The following is a 26211-nucleotide window of genomic DNA, read 5'->3' as shown; positions in this document are numbered from 1 at the left end:
ACGGCTGTTTCTGTGTGTGGTCAGGAGCAGGTGAGTCTGCTGTCTGGTCACATGACCGGGGTCAGGACCGCTCAGACGAGCCGACCCTCTCAGGACCACGACGCAGAGGAGCAGGAACAGAGGCTGACCACTGGAGGGCGCTGTAACGTCACGGTGAGGGCCACAACTAAACTGTTAATACCACACAGCAGCGTGGTGAGCTTAACAATCATTAGTGCATGGAAGCATTTGTGAAAACATACAAATTAAAAATTACTTTTTTTTTTAACTTTAAAATCACCACAAAACAAACAGATGAATGGTTGGGCTTGGTGCTGGTTGTGGTGTGACTGTGTCTGGCTTCTCTCCTCTCAGAAGGGCTTGGGGGCGGAGCTCCTGTCCATGGAAGGACCCCTGGAAAGGAAACAGCAGCTGCAACTGGGGGGCAGGAGGGTGAGAGGGCTCCACACAGCACTGTGTACCAGTACTGATGTGTGTGTACCAGTACTGATGTGTGTGTACCAGTACCGATGTGTGTGTACCAGTACTGATGTGTGTTCCTGGTCCGCAGGCCTCGTCCCGGGCCTGGGGCTCGCTCCACGCTGTCCTCCACAGACAGACTCTGTGCTTCTACCAGGACAGGAAGGACCTACTGAGGGTGAGCAGGAGATGGGGGAGGGCAGGCCTGGGATGCTCCCTGAAGGGGTACAGCTCAGGGGTTAGAGGACTTGGCTGCAGATCAGAGGTCACAGGTTCAGATCCACACCTGTACTATACTTTGCTCTGGATCAAAGCATCTGCTGATGGAAGACATTACGTGACACCTAGGGTTCTGTGTGTTTACTGATACAAGTGAGACACAAATAATCAGTGATTTGATGTATCTGTTTAGTCACGAGTTGTGTTGTGCTGCAGAGTTGTGTGTGCGGGCTGCCCCTGAACCTGGCTGGAGCCGAATGTGCAGCTGCTCCGGAGTACAGCAAGAAGCCCAACTGTTTCAGTCTGAGGTGAGACCAGCTGCCTCTGAGGTGAGACTGACTGCCTCTGAGGTGAGACCGGCTGCCTCTGAGGTGAGACCGGCTGCCTCTGAGGTGAGACCGGCTGCCTCTGAGGTGAGACTGGCTGCCTCTGAGGTGAGACCGGCTGCCTCGTTAGCCAGCACTACAGAGCAGGAACACTTCTACAGACCAGCGTACCCACTGTGACCAACTGCCATGATACTGTTAGCCTCCAGACAGACCGCAGAAAACACAATTGTATGGTATAGCTAAGTGGTTAGAGTACTTAACTGCAGATCTTGAGATTGCAGGTTTAAATCCCCACTGTACTGTGCATCACTTTGGGTAAAAGTGTTTTGTAGCATGTTGCTTCCCTGGGCTCTGTTAGCTGTCAGTCCTGGCTGGCTGTGATTGGTGACAGTGTTGCTTGGTGACAGTGTTGCTTGGTGACCTTTAGGTTGCGTGATGGGTCAGAGTACCTCTTCAGCGCCTCGTCACATTTCCTGATGAGGAAGTGGATGATGAAGATCCAGGCTAACACAGGTAAGCACAGGGTCCTGACAACGTGTGTTGTCTCTGTGTTGTCTGTGTGTTATCAGTGTGTTATCAGTGTGTTATCAGTGTGTTATCACTGTGTTATCACTGTGTTATCAGTGTGTTGTTGCAGGAAGTCGTCATGTCTTTGTGTGTCCTGTAGGTCGCTGTGACCCCGTGACCTCAGTGTCTTCACCAGGTGGTCCAGCCCCTCCAGCCCCTCCCACCTCCCAGTAAGTCTTCCTGCTTGGTGCCGCCATCACATTCTGCTGTTACAACATGGAGTTAACAGAAGATTTAGGGTAATATGAATGTAACTTAAATTCTCTTTCTATCTCTCTTTCCTTGCCCTCCAGCTGTCACTGTCCGGCCCGCCATGACCTCACTTCCTCTCTTCCACGGGCTGCTCCCATTGGCTCAGTCCGGACCAAGGAGTTTGTAGTCCTGACCAGAGAGAGTGGAGCGGTGCTGGGTCCTCCCGGCTGGCAGGGGGCGCTGTCCCCACGCTCACACGCTGGCCGTGATGGTGAGATCAGGGAGTTCAGATTCAACCACTAGGTGGAGCCAGACGAACAGCAGCTCAGCTCCAGCAAGCTGTGAAGCTGTGCTCCGTAAACACAGATTTAGTCTAGATATTCCTCTGACTGTGAACATCCAGCTGACCTTCACCTTCCTGTCTGGCAGAAGACCATCCTGGCTCGCCCAGGAAGATGGTGACAGGAGCACTGTGTGGGAGTCCCAAGGAGAGCAGTCCATCCTCCCCTCTCTCTCCTCTCTCCCCTCTCTCTCCTCACTCCCCTCTCTCTCCTCACTCCCCTCTCTCTCCTCACTCCCCTCTCTCTCCTCTCTCTCCTCTCTCTCCTCTCTCTCCTCTCTCCGGCAGCCATGACGGGCCGAGCCACAAGCGAAGTTCTCACTCCTTCACCTCAGGTCAGAACACTGCAGCCGTCCTGGAATGACCCTGAACACCACTACGTTATGAAGTCTGTCTTTTCGTGGATTCATGTGACCCACACGTTCTTTCAAACACATTCTCTGTCACAGCAACCTATCAGAAGATCAAACCTGTGATGCTGCCCCCTGGAGTCCGAGGAGGGTCCTGCGGCTCCTGCTACTCGGTCACCCTGCTGATCGGGGACAAGAAGACAGACGTCCAGGCCAGCAGCGCCGTCTCGCCCCGCAGGCTGGACAGGCAGGACTCCCCCCAGGACCCAGCTCCACGCGGCTACGCTAGCCTGCCACGCCCCCGCAACAAATCAGTCTTCAAGAAGTTCTTTGGGAAGAAAGATTGAAGTGCCGGAGCTCTGGTTGAGCTCTGAGGATGTGGGGCTGGACTGTGTGACTGGTTGAGCTCTGAGGATTCGGGGCTGGACTGTGGGTGACTGGTTGAGCTCTGAGGATTCGGGGCTGGACTGTGTTTGACTGGTTGAGCTCTGAGGATGTGGGGCTGGACTGTGGGTGACTGGTTGAGCTCTGAGGATTCGGGGCTGGACTGTGTGTGACTGGTTGAGCTCTGAGGATGTGGGGCTGGACTGTGTGACTGGTTGAGCTCTGAGGATTCGGGGCTGGACTGTGTGTGAATGTGCAGTGCACATTTCAGAAGAGGGAAGAACTGACATTTATGACATGCTGTATTTATGTTTGAAAGATATATTGTGTGCAAATCATTTACAGTTTTTTTGTTTGTTTTTGTTTTGTGTGGTGTTTAGAGTGTGTAAAGTCATTCGTTTTACTTCTTGGAAATGAACTCATGGGAACATTGTTGTCCCGTATCCTACCAAAAAAAAATCATCATTCTTCTGTATAACACAATGCTTTTCAGTACAGATGGATCACTGTATCCTTATGACTTTGAGAACCACGCATTTACATAGATACACACTTTCATGAGATTATGCTCACTTCACTCAGTCTACAGTATATTCAGACATGTCTTACACCACTTGCAGGTTTGTGTCTGTTGCAGATCAAGGAGCAACATTTCACATCTAATATTTGCGGCAGTTTGAAACTGCCTGGCTTGTTTTGATACTATCACTGTACCTCCATGATCAGCGTTTGTGCTCTTTGCTAGAAGGTCAAATATTAATAAACTAGTGCAAGAAGCTTGTCCTCTGATCCCACAGCTTTGATATAAACGTGAGGGGAAGAGGGGGGCCTGGTGTCTGAAGAGTCGGGGGGGAAACAAGAGGACACTTTCACAGACGCGTGTTCTGAGAGCAGGCCTGTGGTCGCCGTCCAAGATTTCAGACTGACTGATGAAGACAGACCAGGCCTGCTGCCTCTAGAAACTAATGAGCCCAAATCCAATCACCTGACCAGTGACCCGTCCAGATCACTGGGGTTGGACGTCCACATCACTGCTGCTGGACGTCCACATCACTGGGGATGGACGTCCACATCACTGGGGATGGACGTCCACATCACTGGGGATGGATTTGCATATGAAAAGCTGCCAGAGGGGCTTTAGGAAGAGCCAAGCAATATGCAAAGTGTTTCAAATCTGCATATATTATTGCTGTATTTCTAATTATTATTATGTAAAACAGATCACAAGAGACTATGTGAATGAAAGGCTCCTTCCTTACTCTAAAACAAGGACATCTGTCGTACAGGAGGAAGACAAACACAAGGAAATTGGTTGGTGGGAAGCAATATTTGAACGTAACTTAAAATATTACTTATACTATATTAGGGTTTTATTAACTCTGTGCTTTTGCCACAATGCAGATTAATTTGACTTCCTCCCACCCCACACAGGCACAATCAATACTAACAAACTATCATATGATGGCAAGACAGATTGTTGTTGCAGGAAAACTAAGGTTATAATACTTTTGTCTGTGTTAACTTACTAGCAAAGAAGCATTAACACAGTTAAAACTGATGTTCAGCTAAAGTGAGCTGGTGGGAATATGTGGCTTCTCTGAAAAACTAGGATCTTTCTGAGTGACATACTTTGACCTTGCTAGAATACAAAGAATACCCACATACAAACATTAAAACAGCTAGCTCGTTATTGACTAGGCATCATCAATCAATCAATGGAATGAAAGGCAATTCATGTCATCCAGTCCTGTTGTCGTTGCTCAGTGAGAACACCGCAAACGAGAGTGAGCTGGCAGGTCTGGTGTCGGTGACGGGTCATGAGATCCTGGTTCCACTATTCATGAAGGTCATGACCTCTCTTAGGCTGATGTAGGAAGTTGGACCCAAGGTCAAAGTTCATCCATAGGAGTCAAATGGCTGAATTTAAAATTAAAAGGGAAATACTTCCTGGAATATAGACGTGAACTGCAGATGATACAAGGAGATGCACTCTTACAGATGAAACATGGCTACAATGTGTACACGTACAAGGGAAACATGTTTTGGTTTTAACATCCATGTTGTTTTGGTGAGATTTACAGCTTGACGACAGCTGCTAATGACGAAAAAGAACTTTCTAATGATTTTCTTTTCTCTCTGACATCCCTGTCCCCTCTCTGCCCTCCTCCCCCTCCGTCATCCTCCCCTCAGCCTGGCAGCTAACGGGTCACGACCTGCCCCCCCAACCCCCTAGAAAGAGACGGATACAGAGTGACTCATATCATGTGTCACCACACTAAAAGCTGGAGGGAATGTGTGTGTGTGTGTGGGTGTGTGGAGCTTCATTGTAGACAAAGTCCTCCAAACAGTGATTCATTTCCTGCACCCACCTCAACTATCAAACGTCTCAAAGCCCTGAAGGACACAGTTCTTCACACAGGTGTTCCTGCGCCTGAGTAGTACAGAGAGAGGCAGGTACTTGTGTTTCCCCACAGACTGAAGCTGAGGTGATGACATCAGGGAGCAGAGGAGGGAGGGAGGAGAGGAGGAGGGAGGGAGGAGAGAGGTGGGGAGGAGAGAGGGAGGGAGGAGAGGTGGGGAGGAGGGAGGGAGGGAGGAGAGGTGGGGAGGAGAAAAGGAGGGAGAGAGGCAGGGACTCAGGCTACAGCCCTCCTCAGCTGGTGACATATCAGATAAAGATGCTGGTGTTGCAAACACAATCCAGAGTGCATGACTGCTCTCTCTCTCTGCTAAACAGATCTGCTCTCTCTCTCTGCTAAACAGATCTGCTCTCTCTCTCTGCTAAACAGATCTGCTCTCTCTCTCTCTCTGCTAAACAGATCTGCTCTCTCTCTCTCTCTGCTAAACAGATCTGCTCTCTCTCTGCTAAACAGATCTGCTCTCTCTCTCTGCTAAACAGATCTGCTCTTTCTCTCTGCTAAACAGATTTGCTCTCTCTCTCTCTCTGCTAAACAGATCTGCTCTCTCTCTCTGCTAAACAGATCTGCTCTCTCTCTGCTAAACAGATCTGCTCTCTCTCTCTGCTAAACAGATCTGCTCTCTCTCTCTGCTAAACAGATCTGCTCTCTCTCTCTGCTAAACAGATCTGCTCTCTCTCTGCTAAACAGATCTGCTCTCTCTCTCTGCTAAACAGATCTGCTCTCTCTCTCTGCTAAACAGATCTGCTCTCTCTCTCTGCTAAACAGATCTGCTCTCTCTCTGCTAAACAGATCTGCTCTCTCTCTCTCTGCTAAACAGATCTGCTCTCTCTCTCTCTGCTAAACAGATCTGCTCTCTCTCTGCTAAACAGATCTGCTCTCTCTCTCTGCTAAACAGATCTGCTCTCTCTCTATAGGGTGTTTGATGGCTGGCTGCTGTGTGTCAAAACAATCTGTCTCTCTGTCGGGATTAAAACCTGGATATTAAAATGACCCTCCAGGCCTCTGTGGCAAGACACTTCAGATGATCAAAATCTAAATATCCCAGATGTAAATGTGTTGCTGCGGTGGGGGGGGGGGTGTTGCCTCGATTCGATTTCCCTCTCCTCTCAGGCTGTCTTTCATGTTGGTCTTTTGAGCTTTGATCCCAATCTTGAAAGGTGGGATGGTGGTGTGTGCTGTGAGGGAGGATCTGAAACCCAACCCTGCCTGACTACTGAAGCTGCAGGGAGCTGGAGGAAGTGATGTCATGGGAAGTGAGGTCTGAGGATGGCTGGTCGGGGTGAACCGCAAGGCCAGATCCACATAGCAGCCATGCTCCCATCAGAGAAGTCTGCTGGCCTCGTGGTGGAGAGTCTTCCATGAGGGTGAATCACAACTGCATCTCTGTCATCTCATCCACCTCTCCCCTCTCCCTTCCCTCTCCCTCCCCTCTCTCTCCCCTCTCCCTCCCCTCTCCCTCCCCTCTCTCTCCCCTCTCCCTCCCCTCTCTCTCCCCTCTCTCTCCCCTCTCCCTCCCCTCTCTCTCCCCTCTCCCTCCCCTCTCTCTCCCTCCCCTCTCTCTCCCTCCCCTCTCTCTCCCCTCTCCCTCCCCTCCCCCACTCAGCAACTCTCCTCACGTGAAAACGCTCATAAAACAAAAAGCAGCTTCAGAGTTTAACGTTACACCAGTGGGGGAAAAAGTTACTGTTGTGTTAATGAATGTGTGTATTAGTAGTCACAGTGTGTCACACTAGACTGTGCTGTACTTTACAAAGACAGTCCTCATAGTCCTTCACTCATCATGGCCAGTGTCATTGTTCTGCTGATGTGGTTGTTAAACACAAGCGCTGCTCTGAACACGTCTGTTCTGCTTTCACAGCGTTCCTGCTGGACTGCATCCACACAGAGGGAGGGCGTCCCCAGACCCCCTCCTCCCCTGGGCTCCTCCTCCTCCTGCCTGGCGCTGCACTCCCTGCAGGGCTGTTCTACCCGGGAGCCAGAGGAGAAAGACCGTCACACAGACATCTGTCCTGCAGACACCCTGAATGCATCGCTGAAATATGGGATATCAAGGACAAACTAATCTCCATCAGGAGCATTCAAAACAGCTTAGGCTACATCAATACTCGCAGCTCCCTAGAGAACATGTGCTATTGTGGCTGTGGTCGTGGAGGAACTCAGCTTTGGTGTACCCCGGGGGGTCTGTGTCAGCCTCCAGCAAGAACGGGATACAAGTCTCTAACGTTTTTAAGGCAGATTTATAAAAATGAATATGAATGCACAGCTGTCATTTCAGCTTCGTCCGTTGCATCAGCTGTATTAACATAACAAACGCAACCCCAGAGAGTGTACTGTCCACGTAGCTTGAAGAGAGTGTACTGTCCACGTAGCTTGAAGAGAGTGTACTGTCCACTGGGGTGGGATGAGACATGGGCAGAGGGCTGGTGTGTCTGGTGTCTGGAGGGCTGGGATGGGATGAGACATGGGCAGAGGGCTGGTGTGTCTGGTGTCTGGAGGACTGGGATGGGATGAGACATGGTCAGAGGGCTGGTGTGTCTGGTGTTGCAGAGGGTTAGGGGTAGAAACTGGGCAGGAGCTCCAGACAACATGGAAGTGCACCAATAAACCACGTGGTACAGGTGACGTGTACGACACATCAACACCATCCTCCACAATTCACAACTTCCCGATAGATATTAACTACATTTACATTTTACATTTAGTCATTTAGCAGACGCTCTTATCCAGAGCGACTTACAGTAAGTACAGGGACATTCCCCCGAGGCAAGTAGGGTGAAGTGCCTTGCCCAAGGACACAACGTCAGTTGGCATGACCGGGAATCAAACTGGCAACCTTCGGATTACTAGCCCGATTCCCTCACCGCTCAGCCACCTGACTCCCTGACTCCCTAACTACTAAGCTTAGAAGACATGGAGAAAATTCTATTATAGGCTGTTGAACGTGCTCATGCAGAGCTGACCTTGGGCCCGTCATGTGATCAGCAGGGCTCGCCGGAGGCTGCAGATGCCAGCCCAGCAGCAGGTCTGGCACGGTGACACCCAGCTGGCACTGCTCATGGTGACCAGGGTGACACTTTACATCAGCTAGCGAGGTGACATCAAACAGGAACCTAACACCTTTCGTAGTTTTCACTTTGAAAATAATCCGATGATCTTCTGAGATAGACAGACTAATTGCTTTGAGCCTCATATAAAATTAAAATACAAATCTGACTTTGACACTAACTGTTCTACAAGACCTTGTTGTCAGGGCGTAACAGTGCTGTTTTTCTCAGCGTGAGGGCTAACAGTGCTGTTTTTCTCAGCGTGAGGGCTAACAGTGCTGTTTTTCTCAGCGTGAGGGCTAACAGTGCTGTTTTTCTCAGCGTGAGGGCTAACAGCGCTGTTTTTCTCAGCGTGAGGGCTAACAGCGCTGTTTTTCTCAGCGTGAGGGCTAACAGCGCTGTTTTTCTCAGCGTGAGGGCTAACAGCACTGTTTTTCTCAGCGTGAGGGCTAACAGCGCTGTTTTTCTCAGCGTGAGGGCTAACAGCGCTGTTTTTCTCAGCGTGAGGGCTAACAGCGCTGTTTTTCTCAGCGTGAGGGCTAACAGCGCTGTTTTTCTCAGCGTGAGGGCTAACAGTGCTGTTTTTCTCAGCGTGAGGGCTAACAGTGCTGTTTTTCTCAGCGTGAGGGCTAACAGTGCTGTTTTTCCCAGCGTGAGGGCGTAACAGTGCTGTTTTTCTCAACGTGAGGGCTAACAGCGCTGTTTTTCTCAGCGTGAGGGCTAACAGTGCTGTTTTTCTCAGCGTGAGGGCTAACAGTGCTGTTTTTCCCAGCGTGAGGGCGTAACAGTGCTGTTTTTCTCAGCGTGAGGGCTAACAGTGCTGTTTTTCTCAGCGTGAGGGCTAACAGTGCTGTTTTTCGCAGCGTGAGGGCTATCAGCGCTGAGACAGACACTCATGAGTTCAGGCCAAGTACAAACTCCACGGGATAAACAAACAAACATGAATATCATAAAAGCTTTTTAACCTGACCTATTAAATGCAGATGTCTGTTGAAAATCCCTGAGCTGTTAGCTTCAGAACCTCTAATGCAAGCCTGACAACACGGGGACCTCTAATGGACCTCTGCTGACCTGCATTAACACACTAAAACCTTTCAAATGCATCTGAAAACAATGTTAAACCCTCAGTAAAGTGTAATTATGAAAAATGTTTCTTTCTCCTTTGTGGTTCTCATATGATTTATATACCAACCTAGATGGAAAACAAATATCTCACAAATATCAAACTTTAAACAAAAGGGAGCTTATTTCTCCTTTATTTACTGTTATTTACATAACTAGTAATCTTTTTGTGTTGTTTCCACACAACCAAAAATCAAATCTGATTACAAAATCAGAGTGTAAAATATTAATATATTATGAATAAACAACAAAACCCTGTTTCCTCAGCGTTCTCTTGCTGAGTATCTGATTCGAACACTGAAAACATCAAGACTTTCCCACATCTGTTCCTACTTACTACAATGTTTACTATCCTTTCAAAAATAAATAAGGGCCAAACCCAGTAATTTGGGCAAATCATTGTGTAAAACCTTCAAATATGGTTATTACAGTACAGTCTGGATTATTTTGCCTCCACTATACTGCCCAAGATGGGTAATTTTCTGTAATTTATTTCCCCAATGCATGTGTCCTTATTCATTAAGTCATGAATAAAACACATGGAAGACTGTCTTTTCAAATATTTATTCTTCTTGCTGTTGCATGAGCACTTCTGAGTTCCAGAAGACAAGCTGGCAGCCTGCTGGTGTGAGGACTGTGATGAATGGCCTTACAGTCGACCACAGTGAGGACTGTGATGAATGGCCTTACAGTCGACCACAGACCTCCACACACAACGCCTCTGTCGTTCTGGAGGAAACTTGTCGTCTGCGGAGGCTTTCATGTGAGATGAAGGGCCACAACAAACCGTCACAGCTCCTCTGAGTCCTGGAGGTGCATCTGCCCTCCTGGTCCTCTGCTACACACTCATCCATTATTCATCACGCAATCCATTTTGAGAAAAAGAAAAGCTTGATTGCTTACATAAATGTATGCATGTGACACACTGCACTAAATCCTCCATGTGAAATGAAGCACTCCAGGTCGGCTCACGTGTTGTAAGGAGCGTGCGAATCTTCCATTAATGTCTGAGAACGACTGGCTGGACAAGCAGCACACTGGGGCGAAGAGAATCAGAAGAGTTGAAAGTTGAAGCTTCACAAGATTAACAGGCTGCGTTTATCCCAGCAGGGGATCAGCTTATCTCCAAGACTTGATGGATGCTTCTGCATCTCGGCTGGTCAGACTTGATCCAGGCTGGTGTTTGAACTCCTAGGCAGTTTGTTTCAGACTGTCTCGTACTGCAGACACTATGTCCTGTAAGATGACATCTCGGTTCTCCTTGGACACCTGGCCAAAAGGAGAAGAGAATAAGACAAATGTTCTCATTTATATTTTTTTACCTGAGGACCTAATTCCAAACACATCCACAAGTTAACTAGGATCACTAATGCTGTGATAGATAAATTCTAACATGCTACTTTCTTCCTGTTGGTGGATGTGCTCCCAAAATGTTTACTATACTGTGATGAATTCTGCAGAATGAGATGTCCCAACACATCCGCATTAGTATCCCATGATCCTTAGGAAGCTTAATCTATGCCTGATCCACTACAACTCCACATCATGGTCAAAAAGACAGAAGTGATCATTCTTATTTCATAAATGATGATAAGATAACAGCTGGGTACTGTGTGTTTATTATGTACTAAAAAGGATTCTGTCACGAGTCCTTCAAGTGTGAAAACTGTGAAAACTCATTTTGGTGGCTGAGACGATCTTTTGTGGTTGAATCATGCGTGTTTAATCCCTGGGCTCTGGGCTGAGCTCCCATTAGTGACCAGACTGAGGGACTGAACCGGATTGTCTGATCAAAACAAGAAGTGCATCAAGCTATGAGTGCATGTGAGAGGGAGTGCTATCTTACTGTGCTGCTACTAATTGAAACAACTCCTGTTATGTCTAGCTTTTTTGAGACACCTCAAAAAAGATGTGTGTGTGTGTGTGTGTGGACTCACTGTGAAGACTTTGACATCTCCCCTGGCCCTCACCTCCTCCACCAGGCCCAGAGGGTTGTCCTTGGGGAGGGGGATGCTGCCCAGGATGGAGCAGTTGTCCAGGGCCTGTCTCACCGCCCTAACGAACGACTGGCTGAACAGCTCCATCTTCCCAATCTCATCAATAACAAACACCTTCCCCCGGTCTCCTCCAGCAGGGACAACCTGAGCCACAAGCGTGCTATGGTCAGTCATCTATCAGTGCATACAGAACAGATGGTCTCTGGTGTAAACCACCACTGAGCTATGGGGGTATACGTCTTTACTGTACATGCAACTTCTCATGTGTTTGACATATGTACTGTGTTTCTATCAGACCTAAATGTTTCAAGTGAGGGGCAGGATCTGCTTTAATGCCAAAACGTGGAGACAGTTTGGAGAACCCCAGGCTAAATAAACAGGCTGATAAGTGGAACACGTGTAGCTAATGCTAGAAGGCCTTCATGCGTGTGCACACCAGCCAGGATCTCTGCGTGGGGGATTCATCAGGACCACTGACAGCCAGACGGCACCATGAGCACTAAAAATGTCACTATGGAATTTATACGTTTTTTGTCCTTAAATTATAGCATCAACACATCAGATGACTGCTCAGATGTGTTGATAAGTGGGGGGAGGGGTACGGCACTTACTGTGAGCTACTAATAGTGGTAATTTAGAGGTGCTAGCTTACATTTTTGAAGAGAGGGAGAGCCAGGCTTTCAAATGATGAAAGATCAACCACGTACTGCCCGACAACGTGTTCCCGTCTGCCACGAGAGGCACCGGCATTGCCCCTAGTTAACGAGGGCAGAGAATCATTACAGCTGCAAATATCCAGTTAGGTCGATGTGTGACGTGACCGCTACCTGACTCTAGACAGGTGTCCTCTCTTCCCATCCAGGGTGACTACATCAAAGCCAACTCGTCTCCCCGATTCCCTGACCTCCTCCGTGTAGAAGCCTTCCGCCGCCACGCCTGAAGACACCAAGGCTTCACAAGCCTTCTGGACCAGTGTGGTCTTCCCGACACCTTACACCAGGCCGGAGTTTTATTAACCCTCGTGCTGCCTTCGGGTCACATGACCCAAAGGTTCATAACGAACCATCGTTGTGTTTACCCAATTTTACCCAATACAAAAACAAATAAAAATAATTTTCTTTTAACCTTCGCAATGTGGGGGGTCTGAGACAGCCCAACGGTTAAAAGAAAATGCTTCACTTTGTTTTTGTATGCGGTAAAGTTGTCGCAATACGACGGTGGGTCACAATGACTGATGGGTCAGAATGACCCGAAGATAACACAAGGGTTAACAAGAGACAGAGCAGCAGGCAATAGGCCTACCAGTCACAGGACTTGACAACATTTAGGAAGGTAAGCATTAAGTCAAACTGTCTCAATTGTATTCAATTATTTTGGACTAAAAATGAATGTATTTGATCATATTGTCTGTCCTATAAACTATGTACACATTTCAAAGCTGTCAGCTCAAGTCTAAAATCGGTTGTTACGTTGATTTCAAAACAAAAACAAATTTCTAGCGAGACGGATAGCCTATATATCGGTATGTGTGTCCGTGTGTGATACACCATTTACTATTGTTGTGATTTATAAATGACCGGATTATATTATTGTGCCATCAGCTGTTGTTAGGGGTTTACTAGCAATCTAGCTAAAGCATGCGATTAGCATGAAACGACAAGGCTAGCACTAACTCGTTGGGAGATAATTAGGACATTGATAAACGTCGCATTTATTACTTAGTGTATATTTACCCGGAGGTCCTGTTAAGAAAACGTGCTTGATCATTTATGTGTCTCCGGTTTCTCTGTCTATCAAACGTTAGTTCACCAGAGTCTGTGCTGTGCTCGTCATGTCCGTACAGATACGTGCACACATGCGCACAATCCACACAACAGCCTGTAATGCCGCGAGGCAATAGGTTTACATTAGTTTGCTTAAACCTACAGTTTGAAAATGACACTAAACTTGTCCACAATTGGATTTTTTTTCTACAAATATGTATGCAGTGCTCTTGGGAAAAATACATCAACAAATGGAGATCAAAGGCTTACTTAAGATACTTTATAAAACATTTTGTATAGGCCTACAGATGGCTTATTCTGCAGCAGACATACATATTAATTTTATCAAATGCATATACCTTGCGAACATGTTTGGCCTATCACAGAGTATATCCAGGGAGCTTGTTAGCTACCAGCTCAGAGATGTGTTGGTACCTATTCCTGAAACCCAGCGAACCAAGTTCAACTCTGGTTTCCTCTTCCTCGTGGGGTTCAGGGGAGGATTTTGAATCGGTGGAGATGTTGGTGTCCACAGAATACCCCCTGACTGGAAAACTTTCCTCAATTGAGTCACTCAACTGGCTCTCTGATGCTCTGAGACTCCCTGAAACAGAGCGCCTGTTAGTGCTTCTCTTCACTGTCTTCGGTGTGGTGGAGCGGAGAGAGAGGCTGGAGGCTGGCCTGTCTCCATGGCTGGTCTCTGAGGAGAGGCTGAGGGCAGAGGCCAGGGTGCGAGGCCTTATGATGTGTGTGCCCCTCAGAGACCTGTGTGGGGAGCTGGTAGCTTTGATCGGCATAGGAAGCACCACGTTCCTCTGACTCGTCTCTGAGTAGCTGTCGGAACTGGAGGGGTCATCAGATCGCTGGCTCCCCCTCACCTGGACCAAGCCAGGTTTAGGATCACTGAGGGGGTCCGGAGAGTACCCATCGACGGGGTCCGGGCTGGTGAAGTCATCGGGGTACTCGTCCGCCCCGCCCAGGCTGTCACTGGAGGAGTCAGCATGGCTCAGCCTGCTGGAGCCGCCCCTGACAGATGGAGGCTCATTTGTGCCTCTGACACTGTCACATCTAGACTCTGCTTGATTCAGCTCTGAATCATCACACTTGTCTCTATCTTGGGCTTCGTCGCTGTGATCCACCTGCTGAACACTGGGAATGTGTACCAGCAACTTCCTGTCTGGTTTGGAATGTGTCTGTGTCTTCTTCACTAGTCTCAGAGAGGAGGCCTCCTCCTTCATGGTTTCCTGCCGCGTGGAGCCTTCTGTATTACTGCTCATTAATGCTGTATTACTGCTCATTAACGTCTCAATGTTTTCATTGAGAACAGCACTCCTGGGAAGAGCTGTTCTGCTTTTGTCGCACTTGAACATTCTACCGCTTGACTGCTTTCCTTTCGTTTGATGTTTCTGTATTTCCAGCAGCTGTGTGCACTCGTGATGTCTGGTTACTGGGGTCACTCTCTTCATCCTGAGACGGAACGTTCTCGTGGTCCCATACACCAGCCTCCTAGAGGGCGATGTGGGACGTTTAGTGCCAGCGTCTGGATTATCCCTCCTTGGGGAACTAGTGGAGAACTTGCCTGGAGGCTGACTGGTCCTTAATCTGCTTGGACTAGGTGACCGTCTAACTTTATGTGGTGATTTGGTTCTTGAGTTTGCTGATTGTGCAGGTCCTGCTGAGGCCTCGGTAGCAGGTCTGTAGATCCAGGCTAGGTTTGGGTGAATAGACAGGGGCTGCTGCGGCATCTGACCCTGGACATTCAGCTGCGACAGCTCAGCTAGGAGGGCGTTCAGCAGAGGAAGCTGTCTCACAGCCTCCCAGAGGACAGGTGGCGCTGTGTCTTGTGTTTGGTGTCTTGGGCTGCTGGTCTTCATGTTATCTGTTGGGTCAAACTCAGGGCCTTTCATCTCTCCCTCGGGTGACTCGTCCCCTGAGCTGGGCTCAAGGCTCTCAGTCAGTAAAGACTCAAGGTCCAGGTTAAATAGTTTCAACTCATCTGTCTCATTTCCTTTGTGTTGTTCTGCAGAGCAGCTGTTTTGGTGTGGAGGGCACTCTGCAGCTGGTTCTTCATCACCACGTCGAACAACTCCCGGTGTCTGCTTCCTCTCGGGATCCTCTGTTTGAGTGGAAATTGAAACGGTGCTTCTCTGCTTTGCCTCTGACAATATTGATTCATTTGGCTGTTCACTGACTTGGTTATTCTGAAATAGCACATTGGAGGGCTTGTCATCGGAGTTGTGTGAACTGTGATCTGAGCTACTGTGCAATTTCTTTTTCTCACAAGGAACTTTCACATTTTTCATAAGATCTAGACTTTTCATGTCTGGCTGGGTCATTAATCCAACTTTATGAACCCTGTTCTCTGGGATATGCGTTAATAAACTAGATCCCAAGCTTATAAGTTTGTAACCCAGGGAAATAAAGCCAATATTTTGACCCATGAGATTAAATATGCCAACAATGGTTTTCTCTCGTTGTGCAGAAGGAGTGGAAATACCATGGGCCTCTACATCACACCGTATTTGGTTGATCAGTTTAGCCAGAGAGATTTGGGAGGTCCCCATTAATTTTGGAATCTCGTCTGACATATCCAGCACCATAGCGTATAGTGGAGTATTGGAAAGATGGGTGTGGAGTGAGTCCAGATTTATTTTGAACAAACATGACTTGCCTTTGTTAAAAGCATATTCAAATGTCTCAAATTGATAACGACTAAGCTCATTCTTCTTCGCATATTCATCACGATCTCGGTCGTGCAACATGGCAGAATCTGGCTGGTAGATGAGCAACGTTGGGAAATCCAGTAGACGAACTCCGAGAGCGAGTTCTTCCGAACCTTTCCATGATTTTAGTTTGTCAACACGGATATATTTCACAAAGAGCTCGAAAGAAAACAGCGTCTCGTCGTTATAATCCAGTAGTTGTTTTGACATTTTGACAGAATAAACCTTGGTTGGATAATTCTAGACTAGTAATTAGCCTAGTTAAAAGTAACAACAGCTAGCTACTGTAACACTTAGCCAACAAGCAAATAAATAAATATTTTACAGCGCACTATATTGGATAGTCACGGCCCAGAAGTTGTACGTAGTAACACAATCTTAGAAACATATTTTATCTTTAGCTAGGACTAGGCACAAAAATTCGGCTAATCCACAAGCGTGATGTTTTGTCATTAAATTGAGCTCCATGGAAACCCGCCCGTCGCATATATTTTACGTATACGAATGACGAGGTCGCTGGTTAATGTAGTTCTTAGACTAGTCTAAGGCTCCGCAAACTGCACAGTGTGTGGGGGCTATGTGCGGTTTGTGAAAATAAACGTTGGGTAGCCCACCATGCTGAAGGATTTTGCAAAGCACAATAGCATAGCAGAATATACCTTTTGAAATTTGAGAATCGCTATCCATATTTCCACCAGCTGGTGCCACTGTAGTGCCTTTGTGCCGTTCATAAATTAGAATTATGATTTGTACTTGACATAAAATGCAAAAAACATTAAGATTTTTTTTTGTATGTAGTCTTTGCTCAAGTTTATATATTCTATTCAACCTTTTTTTTATGTACACCCTACAGAACAACGACGAGTGTTCACTTTCACTGAAGCCAGAGATGAAATCATGTAGGAGGCGGAGCTTTTGCCCGGCGGCGCTGTCATTTGTGGCGGTGAATGTTGTTGGAATACACTACAGTCAGTGAGGCTGACGGAACGAGACGTGAGCTCACATGGTGCAAATTTCTGAAGATGAAATCGTTTCCATTTGACACCAAGGATAATAACACATCGTAACAACGTCTACCCGATCATTGTTCAGGTGAAAGGTAAGAGCGAAATTTTATTTTTCTCGGATTAATAAACGCAAAAGGCAGTCTGGTCAGTATATGAGTCCGTGATACAAGTAGCCTGTAGTTTGTAGTCATATCAAAGTGAGTAAGAACTTACAGAATCGATATAGCAGCTCTTGATTATTATATACTTAGCTACAATAAACGCTCCTGCAAATTAATTGGTTAGGTTAACCTCTAATTTAAGTTATTTCGCTTAACAGCTATAATACTCATAGCACTCGTTCACGTTAATTCTTTGAGTTACAAAGATTTTGTATTTTTCTCCCAAAAATCTTAAAACTGTTTTTCTGTATATTCCCATCGTCTTATTTTCGCTCTTTGACATATTTCCTTCGGATCTTGACAACGGATCTCATTCTCGGGCTACATTTGTAAAGGAACAGTTATGAGTAAATTGACCTGCTCCTATGATTTAAGGGCTTGATTAAGTTCGTTGTTCGTTGCTGCACTACTTGGTTGGTACAGTCAGGGGGCAGTAACGATTTCAAGCTTTATCAGACCGTCATGTCTCACAGGAAACCCTGTGACTCCATCTAGGCCATTCAGTGACCAGGTGCTTACCGGTAGACCCGTTGAACTTTACATCTGTTCAGTTTCTGTTTTGTCTAGACTGAACTAGTGATGGCAGACATTGTTTAGTTTAAGTCATACAGTCTCATACATTGTTGTTCTCTCTTAAAACGCTTCCTCGGTCTGGCCTGCTGTAGGTCCCCCATGGGAGAATAAATAACAATGTTGTTTATTCCCTTTGACTACATCCCTTTCTGTTTTATTGAAGGAAGTTTAACCTACTCAGCGATTTACATTCCTTATAGAACTAAATACCAGGGATTAGGATCAACCATTGGTGTTCTTCTCTCTTTGTGCTGAGAAAGGCAGACTAAACATGCAGTGTGTGAACCTGTTCAGATATAGCATGTTGGCTATGGCCACTATGGTTTGCTTTTTATATCAAAGTCAAGTCAGAAAGAACTTGAATTATTTCACCTCCATGTTTGAGAGGTGAGTTTTTGTTTGAACAGCGCTGCATAGGAGTGCTCATAGGATGGCGTCCATGTACACTTGCTGTACGACTGACCATGTACGCCTGCTTCAGTCAAATGAATATATTTAACTTTGCACAAAAGGATTTGGCTGAGTGTCAACTGTCAGAAGCTACAACATCAACAAGATTGCCTGATAATTGAGGTTCCCTTGTCTACATCCAACAACTTTTCCAAACTGACTTTCCCAAGTTCCTCATTTGGTATTTACTTTGTTATATTTGCAACCAGAGTTAAATTAAGTCACCTAGGAGAAAGCATATTTTTAGTTATTTGTCTAGATGCAGGTAGGGGAAAAGGGAAAAGTTCTTTAAACAGGATGGCTTTGTTTGAGATCTGTCTGGATAATATTGACTCAGTCAGCCTGCAGCGTCTCTTCCTAATAAACAAGCACTTGTTTGGTTAACATGTCCAGCTGACATGATGTCAAGGTGTCTGCTCCATGGTGCCTCCTCCCCATTGATGGTTTTACACTGAGTGAGGAAAATATGGATGATTCCTTGCAACTATTATATATATTCTACATGTTACCTGAACACTTATTCTTCAGGATCAATAACGTGAACTGAACTTATTCGAATTGGATCTACTCTCACAAAGTCTCATTTGAAGTGTGGCTGGTGATAGACAGGATTGAGGCAGGACCGAGGCAGCACCGAGGCAGGACCGAGACAGGACCGAGACAGGACCGAGACAGGACCGAGGCAGGACAGAGGCAGGACAGAGGCAAGACCGAGGCAGGACCGAGGCAGGACCGAGGCAGGACCGAGGCAGGCCTTTCAGAGCAAGACTGAATAGAGAGTGACTGCCGCAACCTCCTGCCATGGTGTCAGAGAGGCCCCTGGTGTCAGAGAGGCCCCTGGGGGTGAAACATGAGGAACTGTCCCCTCAGTAAAAGATTATCTTTCATCTGGGCAGGAACAGTGCCTTCTGCATGGCTAACCAGACAATGGGTAATTGAGCCTGATAGATGCGTCTCTCAAAATAAAGTTATGCACAACAATGGGCGTTTGCATGAACAAAGAGGCACCTGTCAGGTTAGCTCTAGGAACAGCTTCCTGTGACGAGCCCAGTGGCCGGTGTGATTGGTCCCCTGGAAGTCTGCAAGCCCGGGGAGGGGCCACAGCTCGCTAGCCTCACGCTCCGTACGTCTCGTCGGTGACATCACGCTCTGCACGTGTTGGAATAGTGTTCGCCTGACTGTCACCTGGTGCACCAGGGCTGTGTCATGGGCCTTGTCCTACTGGCTGCAGAATATGAATGAAAAGGTACAGTAGGTGTCTGTGAGGCTGAACTCCCCCCCTCCTCCTCTCAGAGCACAAGCCGAGGCTGAGCTCTCCTTCCCCTCCTCCTCTCAGAGCACCAGCCGAGGCTGAGCTCTCCTTCCCCTGCTCCTCAGAGCACCAGCCGAGGCTGAGCTCTCCTTCCCCTCCTCCTCTCAGAGCACCAGCCGAGGCTGAACCCTGGCCGAGGCGCTGACTGGGGTGAGCATGGCCTCTTCCAGTCAGCCCCTTTTCCCACGGTGCTTTGCTGCCGACGTGCTGAACGATCACGATGTGGAGCGCAGTGAGAGAAGGGATCTGCTGAATGACTGAGGCCTTGCAAGGGTCGTGCATCTCTCTCTTGTGTGGCCGTGAGGCAGGCAGGGGCCTGGGGTGCTGTGTGACAGGCAGAGGCCACCTGCCCCGCATGTGACTGGGATCAGGAAACCTTGCTAAAGCAAAAGTCACAAAGGGCCTCCCAACCGAATCCTGTTTCTCCTAAACTAACCATCCATCAGGCTTGGAATCACATGCTGCCTGGCTCTGTTAAGAGACCTGAGACTGCTCTCTCTCTTTATCTCTCTCCATCTCTCTCTCTCTCTCTCTCTCTCTCTCTCTCTCTCTCTCTCTCTCTCTCTCTCTCTCTCTCTCTCTCTCTCTCTCTCTCTCTCTCTCTCTGACTCTCCCTCCTTGTCCCCTTTGTTTTATCAGACATTGTTTAGATAGCAGTTTGGTGTTCTGAGTGGTTGTGTGCGTGCTTGTCCGTGCAGCCCAGGGTTCAGGTTTCTCTGAGCTGATCCACAGAGACAGTGCCACTCTCTGTTTGTTGGTGCCGTTTCCACGAGATGGAGGCTGTGCAGGCAGGACCCAGTGTGGTTGTGCTGCTCTGATGGGATGGATGTGTGCGCCCTGTACAGTCGGTAGAGGAAGGAAGAGTCACCTTCATGAAGTTCCACAGACCTGCAGTGTTAGCCATCACTGGGCCCTAGCATCACTGACTGTGGGGGACTTGATTAAAAACGGATGACTTCATATTGCATCCCTCGCACCTCTGTGAATACAATATTGTCAACCCAGCACTCTGACGGGGTTCCTTAATCACTCCCCTGTGCCCCAATTAGTTTTAACCAGTGCAATGCCCGTTGTAAATATTTCAGACTGTGACAGTTTGCTGGTTCTTCTCGTTAAACAGACATAATGTGTGTTCCTTTGTACATTTAGCTATTTCTAATCATATAAACAATTCGCTGAATTTTCGACTAGCCATAGTAACCTGGCTATACCACGGGCGTTAGTCATGTGGCTAGCTAGCTACCGTTGGCCGCTATGTGGGGACAGACAGGTGAAGCTGTGTCTGTCTGGGAGTTGTCGGCCAATGTTTCAGATTTGGTAACATAATCACTAAGAGTTTATCCGCAAAAGAGTATCCTATAGAAAACACACAGTAGTGAGTGAATTCTGCAATGACGCTACTTACTGGGCCACAGTGAAACCGAGACAGATTGTATAGATCGCTGCTTCTCACCGGGCTGTAGTTGGCTGTGTCCTAGCTCTGCGCATAATGCATGTCTTTTCATGTGTAAAGGGCTTGATGCTTAGCAAGATGGCATGTTTTAACAGCTTGGTCAAGCACCGTGTTTAGTTGTCATGCATTAGGGACCACGGATAGACAACACTGATGCTCTGTTTCCTATCCTCTGTGTTTCCTGCTCTAGACAAGCTGTAGACAAATGAGATTCACCCTCCTGTGGGAGAAACCAGCACAGGCCATCTGACAGCATGGTCTCGCGTGATCGCTGGCGTATTTGTTTGTGTTTGTCGGTCGTGTTGCAGATTAATTTGGCCTTACAGATGTGGCTAAGCTCGGGCAGAGCACAGATGGACATCATCTTGGGACAGATATTATTCATGTGGTTCACACATCCTGGGATCAGCGCTTTGGGGATGAAACAGTTTGTCCCTCAGTCCTGCCACCCAGGCAGGCTGGCATGCCAGTGAAGACCTGGGAAATGCGGGCAGTACCAGCACGGGGCAGTACCAGCACGGGGCAGTACCAGCACGGGGCAGTACCAGCACGGGGCAGTACCAGCACGGGGCAGTACCGGGGCAGCACCTGGGCAGTGCCTGGAGGGCAGACGTTGACCCAGGGATCAGGGGCACAGGGTGGCAGATGGCTCTGGAGCAGTCAAGCTCTGGTTACACACGGTGCCCCCCTGGGAGGGGGAGGGGAGGGTTAAGAGGGGGAGGGGGAGGGGTGAGGGTAGGGGAGAGAAGAGAAGAGGGGTGAGGGGTGAGGAGCAGAGTTGAGGGGGTGAGGGGAGGGGGGCATTGAGCCCCCTGGTGACCCACTTTGACCACAGTAACCACATGCACAGCTACAGGATTACAGGAGCAGTGGATATGATCATCTTAGATAAGATAAGGCTTTTTGTTTACAGAACACCACTGATTACATGCAACCTTTGTTGTTTTCAATCTGTAACATGATGATGATCCAGGTTATAGCAGCAGACCAGCACCACAGCAGTGACATCCAGCCCATCTCATCTGCAGTTTCTCTCTAAACCATGGAGGCCACTCGAACCCTCTTATCAGGAGGATCCCGGCTCCTTCTGATGTGGTCTCACACAGGAGCTTCCCCAGACGGCTGCAGGGTCAGACGGTTGCAGGGTCAGGCGGCTGCAGGGTCAGATGGCTGCAGGGTCAGATGGCTGCAGGGTCAGACGGCTGTAGGATCAGGCGGCTGCAGGGTCAGACGGCTGTAGGATCAGGCGGCTGCAGGGTCAGACGGCTGCAGGGTCAGACGGCTGCAGGGTCAGGCGGCTGCAGGGTCAGACGGCTGCAGGGTCAGGCGGCTGCAGGGTCAGACGGCTGTAGGATCAGGCGGCTGCAGGGTCAGACGGCTGTCCTCCATCCAGGAGTGTTTCCACTTCTAACCCAAGAGGGATACTGTCTTTGTCTTCCCATGTTGACACAGTGGTCTCACCGTGACCTGCCTGCCCTGTGATCTGCTGAGCCAACAGCTCTTGTTTGAGTCTCTCTGAGCTGAGAGCGAGAGTCTGAACATCTCTCTTTGTTTCTCCAATCATTAAACAATGTCACAGCAAAACACCTCATGCAGTTCATGCATTATGGATTAATGAACCCAAAAGAAAATGACTCCCCATATAAAACATGTCTACACCTCTGGTTCCCATGGGGACTCATTAGTTTCCCTGACTGTAACGTTGGAGAACAACTCACAGAAAGTTGCTGACCCTTAATTCATGTTTTGTCTACATTTCTTTTACCATGGCCACAATAGGGAGACTGAGAGGTAGTCAGTCATTATCCCAGAGCCCAGGGCTGACCCAGGGGCCAGGGCTGACCCAGAGCCCAGGGCTGACCCAGGGCCCAGGGCTGACCCAGAGCCCAGGGCTGACCCAGGGGCCAGGGCTGACCCAGAGCCCAGGGCTGACCCAGGGGCCAGGGCTGACCCACAGCCCAGGGCTGACCCAGAGCCCAGGGCTGACCCAGGGGCCAGGGCTGACCCAGGGGGTCAACTCTCCCCTCACCCGAGTGTCCAGTGTGTCCAGACAGATTTTTTTAGCAAGCAATAAAGTGAGGTTACTTAAAGACACCTTACACTCATAAAGTATGTTCTAAATGGCATAAATGCTGCCAATTAATAATAAATAAAGTAACAACTTATTGTAAATGGTCAGTAGCCTAGCTTATCGATTAAGGTGGGGAGTCAGGTGGCTGAGCGGTTAGAGAATCGGGCTAGTAACCAGAGGGTCGCTGGTTCGATTCCCGGCCATGCCACATGACGTTGTGTCCTTGGGCAAGGCACTTCACCCTACTTGCCTCGGGGGAATGTCCCTGTACTTACTGTAAGTCGCTCTGGATAAGAGTGTCTGCTAAATGACTAAATGTAAATGTAAGGTAGGCCACTCGGAAGCATGTACACTGTCTGCTTCATTTGATCTTGATAGGCTAAGCATTCTGTAGCAAATAATAACAATAAACCCACTATTTATTCATTAAAACTACTTCAGCATAATAATGCACCTAAAATACAAACGTGAGCAAGGGCAGCAATCGCTATCGAATCAACAGACATGTGCAATTTGGGTAGCAGGGGAAGAATACAAACAACGAAACGCCATAGTAACATAGAGGAAACCTGCTATCTCTCTCACTTGCTTTCTTACTTTCTTCCTCTGTCTGCCCCACCTTTCTCTCTCAGTCCTTTCCCTTTGTCTCTCTGTCTTCCTCCCTCTCTCTCTCTGTGAAGGTGAAGGGAACAGATGGCTTGAGCACATTCACTCACCAGACATAAACAGTTTGAAACCTTTTGGCCCTTCAGCCGTCAACCAAACGTAGTCTAACACACCATTTCACAGACAAATGTGTGTCCTTGACTGTCAGATGGACTCAGAAGAACCTCGGAGCACATAGACAACGGATGAGTTGTGTCAGAGGAGAGCATGCTGCTCTCTTTCTGATGGAGGTGGATTGTAATTAACGAGTCAAATGGAGCACATCCGTGACAGATGTGCTTTAATGTCCTGAGCGCTCATCTACTGTGTGTGTGTGGTGTGTGTGGTGTGTGTGTGTGTGTGTGTCCTGTGAAGGTGTGTGTTTGTGTGTGTGTGTGTGTGTGTGTCCTGTGAAGGTGTGTGTTTGTGTGGTGTGTGTGTGTGTGTGTGGTGTGTGGTGTGTGTGTGTGTGTCCTGTGAAGGTGTGTGTTTGTGTGGTGTGTGTGGTGTGTGTGGTGTGTGTGTGTGTGTCCTGTGAAGGTGTGTGTGTGTGTGTGTGTCCTGTGAAGGTGTGTGTGTGTGTGTGTGTGTGTGTGTGTGGTGTGTGTGTGTGTGTGTGTGTGTGGTGTGTGTGTGTGTGTGTGGGGTTGCTTCTGGAACCAGTATCCTTCACTTAACCTCTGCAGTAACTCCAGACCAGATGAGGGCTGCAGGGTTCTAACTGGGACTGAACATGAGCTGGTGTTTCTATTGGGACTGAACATGAGCTGGTGTTTCTACTGGGACTGAACATGAGCTGGTGTTTCTATTGGGACTGAACATGAGCTGGTGTTTCTACTGGGACTGAACATGAGCTGGTGTTTCTATTGGGACTGAACATGAGCTGGTGTTTCTACTGGGACTGAACATGAGCTGGTGTTTCTATTGGGACTGAACATGAGCTGGTGTTTCTATTGGGATTGAACATGAGCTGGTGTTTCTATTGGGACTGAACATGAGCCGGTGTTTCTATTGGGATTGAACATGAGCGGTGTTTCTATTGGGACTGAACATGAGCCGGTGTTTCTATTGGGACTGAACATGAGCCGGTGTTTCTATTGGGACTGAACATGAGCCGGTGTTTCTATTGGGACTGAACATGAGCCGGTGTTTCTATTGGGACTGAACATGAGCCGGTGTTTCTATTGGGACTGAACATGAGCTGGTGTTTCTATTGGGACTGAACATGAGCTGGTGTTTCTATTGGGACTGAACATGAGCTGGTGTTTCTACTGGGACTGACATGAGCCGGTGTTTTCTATTGGACTGAAACATGAGCTCGTGTTTTCTATGGGACTGAACATGAGCCGGTGTTTCTATTGGGACTGAACATGAGCTGGTGTTTCTATTGGGACTGAACATGAGCTGGTGTTTCTATTCAATTTAGCCCCACTGCCTGCAAACTCGTTTGATGGCATGAGGGAGGTTTAGCATACTGCACAGGGTGAAATGCAATTTTCTCTGGGGATATTGTTTGTAATAATTTTTTTTTTGAATGGAGCATCTGGAAGATTGTGTATCTATTATAAATGAAATCCTTTATCAACAATGTACTGCTAGCTGTGAAGCAGTTGGGGGCTTTTAGACCAGTGTCGTATCCATGGGAGCCCTGAGCCAGCCCATGTTCTGCCAGTGACAGCAGCTCAGAGGGGAATGTGCTGGTCTGCAGGATATCAGCCGTGTTCCAGGAAGGAACTCTGTCCTAAACAGCCTTTTATCAGTTGTGAGAAACGATCTGCTTTTTGTTGGCTGGTTTCACGTTGCCAGCTCACAGACGGGAGACACATGAGAAGTGTCAGGGTCTGTTTCTCTGTCTTTGTCTTCAGAAAGCTGACCAAACAGCAAGGCTGTGGATGCTTAACTTGTTTGTTTTCCTTGGCTCATAAATCAGAACACAATGGAGATGTCACCCTTCCCGTGTTCCTAACATTGCTTCCACGCTGCACATGCTGCTCAGGGTTCAGGAGGCGTCCTGACGTCCCTGTTGCTGTGGCTGTCAGATGCTACAGGTGAAGCCTCTGCTCTTGTGTTTAGCCTGATGCAATTGCTCCTTGATCTAAGGCACACAAAAATAGTACGACACAAACTTGCCCTGAGCGATCGACGGTTCTCCACCAAAGGAATGTTATTCTTTGACTTTTTTCAGACATGCTTGACACACTGGGGTTGCTGGTGTGTGCTGGGAGTGCTATTGGACTCAGATGGAGTGGAAGGGAGGCTTAATGCACATGGCCGGGGCTGGGGTTGGGGCTGGGGTTTGGGCTGGGGCTGGGGATGGGACTGGAGTTGGGGCCGGGTTTGGGGCTGGGGTTGGGGCTGGGTTGGGGCTGGGGCTGGAGTTGGGGCTGGGTTGGGTTTGGGGTTGGGGCTGGAGTTGGGGCTGGGGCTGGGTTGGGGCTGGGGTTGGGGCTGTGGCCAGGCTGGGGCTGGGGCTGGAGTTGGGGCTGGAGTTGGGGCTGGGGTTGGGCTGTGGCCAGGCTGGGGTCGGGGCTGTGGCCAGGCTGGGGCTGGGGCTGGGCCGGCTGGACAGTGCTGTGTGCAGGCTGCAGCAGCAGGCCTGTTTAAAGACAGGCCGCCCAGCCAGGCAGAGC

General features: G+C 48.4%; 4 protein-coding genes across 10 annotated transcripts in view; 2 read left to right on the top strand and 2 right to left on the bottom strand.

The window, feature by feature from the left end:
• The window catches only part of LOC134022689 (uncharacterized), a 38154-nt gene extending 34537 nt beyond the window's left edge, over positions 1 to 3617 (top strand). For all 4 annotated transcript variants that reach the window (XM_062464420.1, XM_062464423.1, XM_062464421.1 and 1 more), the window contains 9 exons: positions 25 to 153; positions 355 to 432; positions 551 to 637; positions 895 to 986; positions 1435 to 1520; positions 1675 to 1744; positions 1868 to 2037; positions 2196 to 2441; positions 2556 to 3617. In XM_062464420.1, coding sequence (XP_062320404.1) covers positions 25 to 153; positions 355 to 432; positions 551 to 637; positions 895 to 986; positions 1435 to 1520; positions 1675 to 1744; positions 1868 to 2037; positions 2196 to 2441; positions 2556 to 2803 — 1206 coding nt within the window. In that variant the 3' untranslated portion in view covers positions 2804 to 3617. The remainder of the gene's footprint in view (positions 1 to 24; positions 154 to 354; positions 433 to 550; positions 638 to 894; positions 987 to 1434; positions 1521 to 1674; positions 1745 to 1867; positions 2038 to 2195; positions 2442 to 2555) is intronic.
• A 5911-nt stretch (positions 3618 to 9528) lies between these two features.
• On the bottom strand, positions 9529 to 13314 carry ntpcr (nucleoside-triphosphatase, cancer-related). Its single transcript, XM_062464416.1, has 5 exons — positions 13157 to 13314; positions 12251 to 12413; positions 12076 to 12178; positions 11364 to 11567; positions 9529 to 10695 (listed from the first exon to the last, which is right to left on the bottom strand). The coding sequence occupies exons 1-5, from the start codon at positions 13188 to 13190 to the stop codon at positions 10618 to 10620; spliced, it is 582 nt and encodes a 193-aa protein (XP_062320400.1). The 5' UTR covers positions 13191 to 13314; the 3' UTR covers positions 9529 to 10617.
• A 137-nt stretch (positions 13315 to 13451) lies between these two features.
• map10 (microtubule associated protein 10) lies at positions 13452 to 16399 on the bottom strand. The gene has a single exon (XM_062464415.1). The coding sequence runs from the start codon at positions 16117 to 16119 to the stop codon at positions 13567 to 13569; it is 2553 nt and encodes an 850-aa protein (XP_062320399.1). The 5' UTR covers positions 16120 to 16399; the 3' UTR covers positions 13452 to 13566.
• A 452-nt stretch (positions 16400 to 16851) lies between these two features.
• The window catches only part of LOC134022682 (signal-induced proliferation-associated 1-like protein 2), a 71281-nt gene continuing 61921 nt past the window's right edge, over positions 16852 to 26211 (top strand). For all 4 annotated transcript variants that reach the window (XM_062464408.1, XM_062464411.1, XM_062464410.1 and 1 more), the window contains exon 1: positions 16852 to 17008. The gene's annotated coding sequence lies outside the window, so the exon portion shown is untranslated. The remainder of the gene's footprint in view (positions 17009 to 26211) is intronic.

This window comes from Osmerus eperlanus, chromosome 6, assembly GCF_963692335.1.
Source record: "Osmerus eperlanus chromosome 6, fOsmEpe2.1, whole genome shotgun sequence".
NCBI lineage: Eukaryota > Metazoa > Chordata > Actinopteri > Osmeriformes > Osmeridae > Osmerus > Osmerus eperlanus.
The sequence above is the reverse complement of the archived record's forward strand: the minus strand, read 5'-3'. Positions and strand labels throughout refer to the sequence as shown.

Bases quoted from the DNA above. Each gene is read 5' to 3' on its own strand.
- ntpcr (XM_062464416.1), bottom strand. From the start codon at position 13,190: ATGATCAAGCACGTTTTCTTAACAGGACCTCCGG. The intron at 12,179-12,250 runs GTAGCGGTCACG...CTCGTTAACTAG, and splicing joins GGACACCTGTCTAGAGTCAG to GGGCAATGCCGGTGCCTCTC. The intron at 10,696-11,363 runs GTGAGTCCACAC...CCTTTTGGCCAG, and splicing joins GAGATGTCAAAGTCTTCACA to GTGTCCAAGGAGAACCGAGA.
- map10 (XM_062464415.1), bottom strand. From the start codon at position 16,119: ATGTCAAAACAACTACTGGATTATAACGACGAGACGCTGTTTTCTTTC.